We start from the raw sequence: 6,905 nt of genomic DNA on the forward strand, positions 1-6,905 counted from the left end.
ATCAGGGCTAATGTTGAAAAGTTAAGCTGATTTGATACAATTGTCAAGTGTTTATAAAAACAACTCCAAAACAGTAGTAAAAAGGAAACGCGTGATTTAAGGTTTCAAAATATATTTACCGAAACGATGAAGTGAACCGTGCTGAGCGTAATTACCGTTTTATTTTGAAAGTTTCGACCGGAAATTTGATTCCTGACTAGCATGATCCTTGTGTGCTCTGGTCTGGACAAGGGGGTGCATGGGTGAAACATGGCCGCCGCAGACCCAGCGAAGTCTCCCAAACGGCAGAAAATAGCCGAGGAGGAGGTGGAAACATGTGGGGAGAAAACCGAGGCGGTGGAGTCGGGGTGCAGTGCACGGCAGAAAGATGAGAATACGTGTAATAAAACCGGGGGTAGCCCCAACGATGAGCAGAGAGCTGATGTTGGCAGCGACGGCGGCGGTTGTGTTGCCAGCCATTCGGAGGTTACTGTCGAGTCCGGTGCTGGAGCCGACAAAACGACATGCATTTTACCGGAGGACCTGAGAGCGGCTGAAAAAATGGCCGAGGCCAGTGGCAGTGACCAGCGTCCATTCGACTGGTCCGAGACTGAAGATGACGGCAAAGAAGCACAGACGCACGCGGAGGAAAACGATAAGTGTGGTATGCTAACATTGTTGATGTATTTTACCGTTAGCTTTAGCCTCCGGGGCTAACCTGAGCTGTAGCTCTCACTGCTGGTTCTGTTCTGCACTGTGAGTTCTGCTGACATTATTGACCACAGCACTCCGAAGCATCAGCCCTGCACCGCTGCTTGTTAAAGACGCTCATGATGCATATGCTAGGGTGCTGCATGCAGTTTGTCAGACTGTTTGTTTTTTAACTTGTTACTGTGCTGTTGTTTTTGTGTTTTTTTTTTCTCTTGCAGACCTCAACAGTGTCTGTGAGGATGCTGAAGAGGTGCAGCAGGACAAGCGTGTTGACAGTGACATTGCCACAAATGCAGAAGAGCCACATGTGGAGGAGAAGAGCGCAGTTAAACCACAGAATAAGGATTTTGTGGGCGAAGTGGACGGCATAGAGGATGTGGTTGAAGACGATGAGGAGGCAGACCGAGGAGTGGATACTGATTTGACTGCTAAGCAGAAAAAGTGCCGCTTGGTCTGCAAAGAGTGCGGGAAGAGGTTCACCCGCCGCGAGACGTTCAACCTCCACCGGCACTTTCACGCGCATGAGGATGAGCTCACGCCCCTCACCTGCAAAGAATGCGGCCTTACCTTTCAGCACCGCAGCAGCCTCATCAAACACCGAAACGAACACAGGGAGAGTGAGGAGCCGCAGCTCATCACTCCAAAAAAGGAGGTGCAAATGATGGAGGAGGGCATTTTTCAGTGCGCAGAGTGTGAGAGGATATTCTCCACAGTCAGCCAGCTGAGGGACCACAACTGCAGCAATACAGTAGAAAAGCCTTACCACTGCCCCCTGTGCCGCCAGGATTTCCAGTTTAAGGTCTCCGTCACTAAGCACATGATGACCCACTCTCATGAGAGCGCCTTTACGTGCCAAGAGTGCAGTCAAACTTTCCCAAACACTACAGCCCTGCGCTTCCACCAGAGGTGTCACGCCGCCCTAAAGCCCTATGAATGCCCCGAATGCGGCATGGTTTTTAAACACTACTCCGTCATGGAAGACCATCGTCGCAAGCACACCGACAACAGCCGCTCTCACCTGTGCAACATCTGCGGTAAGACTTTCAAGTACAGCAGCCTCCTTCATCAGCATCAGTATCTGCACACAGGGCAGAAGCCCTTCCGCTGCCCCGAATGTGGGAAAAAATTTGCTTTTGCCCAGAACATGAAGGCGCACTGCCGCCAGCATAGACTGCGTGAAACCAACTCCTGTAGTGCACAGACCAGTAAGCAGGCCCCTGCTGCCGAACAGGAGGAGGTAAGAGGGCCGGGAAAGGAGAACGCACACCAGAGCGAGGAACCAAAACGCACATTTAACTGCCCCCTTTGTCCCCAGACATACTGTGCACCAGCTAACCTGAGAGCCCACATGCTCATTCATGAAGCAGAGTATGAAAAGCTGGAGAGATCCCCTCGACTCCCAAAGGATGTGAACAAGTACTGGGATAAGGGACACACCTGCCCACACTGTCCGTCCATTTATCGGGACGAGTCCAGTTTAAATGTGCATCTTTTAAGTGTCCACAAGTCTGTTTCACAGTATTTAGAAAGACTGGCTGCTCCACCTAAAAAACAATTCACTCCATTAACCAGTGATAATGTGCAGGTGAAGTGGAAAAGCGAAAGCATAAGTGTTAAGTCATACAAGTGTTCAGAGTGCGGAAAAACTTTCCGTCACCGTTCAGTGTTGGAACTGCATATGCGCATACATTCCAAGGACAAGCCTTACCAGTGTAAAGTGTGCGGCAAGGGCTTTAGATTCAGTAGCTATTTACAGCAGCATCTCATCATTCACACAGGCAAGAAGCCATACAAATGTTCAGACTGTGGGAAGGACTTTGCCTTCCTGCAGAACATGAGAACGCATCAAAAGCTGCATCAGGAAAAACCCTTCCGCTGCACCAGCTGCCGCAAAGGCTACAGCGACGAGATCCAGCTGCAGCACCACATGTTGTCACATAACGGTGACAAACCTCACAAGTGTGACCAGTGTGACAAAAGCTTCGGGTTAGCTTATCTGCTCCGTGATCACATGAACACCCACACAGGAGAGAGACCTCATCGCTGTGAAGAGTGTCACAAAACCTTTTCGTGGTTTAGTAGCCTGCTGGTACACCAGAAGATCCACGCTCGTAAGCGGCAGAGTTTCAGCCAGTACAGTTCTTTCCCAATGAGCTCTAGGATGAGGGGGCGGGGGAGGAGGGGTGGGAGGCCAGTGTGGGGATTTTCTAGACCTTTAGGAGGCTCAGGGATGACTACTCCTCAGCAGCTTTCTTATCCGGTTTCGGTAGTGAGAGACGCTGAGCTCCACAGGAGGGCAGTACAGCCGCCATCTTCCATGCATGCATCTCGCATGGATTTACAGAGCAGGCAGCAAAAGGAGCAGTGGCTGTCCGAGCTACACCCTCAGCCAGTGCAGTGGAAGGTAGATGGTGGGGAAGTAATGCCTGTTCCATCATCGCAGCACCAGCATGGAGCCCCACAGCAGACACAGTTTGACAGCTCAGTGCTACAGCAGCACCATCGGACAAGTTCATCCTGGGCAGATATTCCTCTGATAAGTCAGTCAGGCTCCACGTCTGTTCAGAGTTTAGATTCGGCACACACAAAAGACGGCACGTCTTCTGTTGCCGCCTCTCACCTGGTGTCCGTGCCAAAAAAATCCAGCCCGTCAGCAGTGAACGAGATGGTGCAGCACAGGCAGCACAAGCCTGTTTCCTGGAGCAGCACTCCCACTTCTACAGTGCTAGCTTCCACAAGTTCTGTGCAACACGAATTTTCTGTTCCCTCCTCCTACATAGACGGAGCAGCTCTGTGGAGTGTCAGGCCTACTCCACTAGTAAATTCACAGGGCTCACCAAGTAAGCTCGGGCAAGAGCTTCAGCTGCCAAGATGGTCAGTTATCCCAGTGTCCTCACAAAAGGAGCCGTCAACACCTCCTAAGAAGGAGGACAGAGTGTGGGACTTGAGTAATCCTCAATTAATACCTTCGACTGTTAGCCAGCCAGAGAAGCCATGGAACGGCTGTGAGCCGCAAAAGCCATGGGCTTCTGGCTTAGCAGGTGCATCCACCTCAGCTCAAATAGACCAAAGCAGTGCTATGCCAATTTCCAGTCCCGTCTCTCATGGGGCCAGCAGCACCTTATGGGACATACAAACACCACCAGGAATTCCAAAGACTATAAACTCCACGGAGAAGTTAGTAAATAATCAAGATTTTCAGCTGCAGCAAAAGCAGGCGTCATCTGGCTGGGCCAATGTACAGACAGCAACACAGAAGGTTCCCATTTCTATTCAGTACGAGCCTCATCGTTTTGGACAGGGCATGGGAACACCAGTATGGGGCTTCCAAAACAACCCAGTGGGTCCTCAAACCCTGCTTTCTGGGCAACTCAAACCAGGGAATGGACCGGAGCTGCAGCAACAACCAATGGTAACAGGCACTCAAATAATCATAAATCAGCCTTCTCCTTTTTTCTCACCTCCACTTGCTCCGCTCCCTCCTCTTGCTTTGCCTGGCCCTCACCCTCTTCACTCTGTCGCAGTTGGTGCACTTCCAAGACCTCCACACCCAAATATTTTTTTCACACCACAGGCAGTCATGAGCGAGAGGCCACACATGCCACAGACCCTGTCCCTACCTCAACTTGCCCCGCGGACAGAAACTCACAAACTTGGATCTCGTTTGCCTTTTGCCCCTGAACGGCTTCTCCAGTGCATGATATGCGGGTGCTCTCTTCCTCGGGAGCTGGATCTACAAATGCATTACTTGCAACATGCACAAGGAGAGATTTGACATTTCTACTCTAGCAACAAGACTTAGTTTTAGTTTTTTGTTTGTTTTTGTAATAATTTTATTATTTGGTGGAACCTCATTTATCACACATGGATGAGCATCAGCAAAAAGATGGGGAAGGTGAAACATAGTTTAGCCTGTACACTTGTTACACATTTTAAGTCTTTTGGCTTCAGATTAGATTGCACAGTCAGGGTGTGTTTTGACATGAAGGGTGTGTACACGTGCCATTCAAAGTGTTTTGCTGTCTTTTAAAATGCATATCCCAGGTGCACAAAAAGTTATTTACAAAGAAATAGAACTGACTTAAGTCAGCACAAACAAATATCTATATACAAAACACAGTCTGCATGTTACCCTCTCTGTAACAGCTCACTGGAAAGAAAGCAAAAGCAACAGGTGGGCCCTGACCGCCTTCTCTTATACCCCATATCAGTCTCGGTCCACTGTTCTTCTTTTTCTTGCAGCAAATCCATGAGTACAGGCAAGTCCATCCCCAGATGTTTGTCCAGATTAATGAGGTTCTACTGTAAGGTCTACATTTCATTTATTGCCAATGACCTTTAGATTTAGATAATATTAGTACTTTTCTAGTTCCGGTCATATGTCCTGAATCATTTGTACTGTGTTTCTTCATGTACAGTATACTGTGTGCCTTTTTATGAGTACAGTCTGCATGTCTGCTGTCTTTGGTATCCTAGGCCTAGTTTGTGCTTATTAAGGTAGACTCAACAATGTGACCTCCCTCCCAAAATGCAGAGCAACTGTTTCAAAGATACTGTAAAGAAATGTGTGTGTTTTTGCTTTTGGAGAAGTGAGGGGGATTGTTGTGCTCACAGATTAGATTTGTCAGAACATAACAAGGAAAAAAAACTGTACACATACAGTATAATCCTCTTAGGGAGCACTTGTGATCACAGGGCCACTGGCCTGGTCCAAATATGCGACGAGTAAAACGCAAAACCATTTCTAATATGTAATTGTGATTTCACAGTAAGAGTTTTCTGTAACTGCAACACTTGGGGTGGCCATTGGGGATGGGGCAAATTGGCACCTTTACACAATTAACGACTGCTGACCAATAGCTCATTTTGTAAGAAATGTTAGACTTATGTGATGTTTTGTCATTAACATTTTTTTTTACAGTGGCAAGAAAGGAAAATAATTGGTTACATAATTTTTTGCTTCAATTGGTCCAGTCTGCATCTCTTACCAGAATAAGTATTTCAGATTGGAATGTACCCACGTTTGTAAAAATTAATTCCACTTTTTAGTGCGTAAATGTTTTGTTTTTGTTTTTTTGTGAATAATGAATGATCTCATTCCGTAACAGTAGATCTAGGTGAGTACATCATCACATCTCCTTCCGTTATGAAAATGGGCATTAGATTAGCTCTGGTGGCCCGCCAAGTGACTGACAATATTCATTACTGCTATCTGCTGTAGAAATAAACAAATGGTTCATATGTAAAAATAAAATGGAAAAAAAAAAGCCACAAAAAGAAGGAAAAGCAAAACAACTTCCTGTGCATTTCAACATTCATCGATTCAGAAACGTGCCCTTCTACCTCTATCCACTGTTTTAGCATGGAAGATTTTTCCCATGATGTCTACATATTGGATTAAAATAAAAACCTGCCTTTGATTATAAACTTGTGTGGTGCAGTACTTCACAGTTAGCATAAACCAGCATTAGCACTTGGACATTGCTATTATAGGGAACTCCTTAACCTTAATATGACAGGGTAGGATCAATTTTGAACATGTGCTATCAGATTTATTTTTCCTCCCCAGGAATTAGGTCACTGAATAATGGAAAGCTGTATGGGTTTGTGCATAACCCATGAAAATATGTTTTGCATTATAGGCTTTATTTATTGTGATTTTCTATGTTTAGTCATTACATTGTAATCTTTTTCACAGTTTAGAGACCCGGAGTAGCAAGATTTACTACTTGTAGGAGCCTTTAAATAGATATTTAATGCCGAATGAGACGATGAAAATGACTCTGTGAATGATGGGTTAACTCCTTCAATGAATAAACATATTAACTTATTTGGAGAAAAACCCCCCAGATAAAACGTGTATGAGAAACAAAGTCATGAAACATATTCCTGTATGAATTATTTAAAATGTGTTGATCTCTTGAGGACTGATGCAGTAAGAAAAAAGTTACAATGTTCTGTCGTGGAAATTGGCCAGGTGGTGGAGTTAAACTCAGTACCTTCTTGCTGTGAGGCAACTGTTTCAAACCACCTCACCACCATGCTGCCCTAAGCTTCAGTTCCACCAGTCAGTAGTGAAGTGCCAGAGTAAATGCCGTAAATAAACCAATGTATAAGAGCACTGGATAAACAGATTAAAAACCACGCTGAGATGACGTGATTAGTATGAGAATTAAAGAGATACTTTTAGTTTCTTATCAGCCATTCACATACTC

At 46.0% G+C, this 6,905-nt stretch overlaps 1 protein-coding gene across 1 annotated transcript; it reads left to right on the forward strand.

The window, feature by feature from the left end:
• Positions 1-190: 190 nt before the first annotated feature.
• Positions 191-6,117, forward strand: LOC113032127 (uncharacterized). The gene is made up of 2 exons (XM_026184806.2): positions 191-643; positions 909-6,117. Exons 1-2 carry the CDS (start codon positions 250-252, stop codon positions 4,463-4,465), a joined length of 3,951 nt encoding a protein of 1,316 aa, XP_026040591.2. The 5' UTR covers positions 191-249; the 3' UTR covers positions 4,466-6,117.
• The last annotated feature ends 788 nt before the right edge of the window (positions 6,118-6,905 follow it).

The sequence above is a fragment of the Astatotilapia calliptera genome, chromosome 11, assembly GCF_964374335.1.
Source record: "Astatotilapia calliptera chromosome 11, fAstCal68.1, whole genome shotgun sequence".
Lineage (NCBI taxonomy): Eukaryota > Metazoa > Chordata > Actinopteri > Cichliformes > Cichlidae > Astatotilapia > Astatotilapia calliptera.

What these genes read in the sequence shown, in the direction of transcription:
- LOC113032127 (XM_026184806.2), top strand. Translation starts at nt 250, where the DNA reads ATGGCCGCCGCAGACCCAGCGAAGTCTCCCAAACGGCAGAAAATAGCC. An exon ending in GGAGGAAAACGATAAGTGTG is followed by an intron (nt 644 to 908) that starts GTATGCTAACAT and finishes TTTCTCTTGCAG; the next exon opens with ACCTCAACAGTGTCTGTGAG.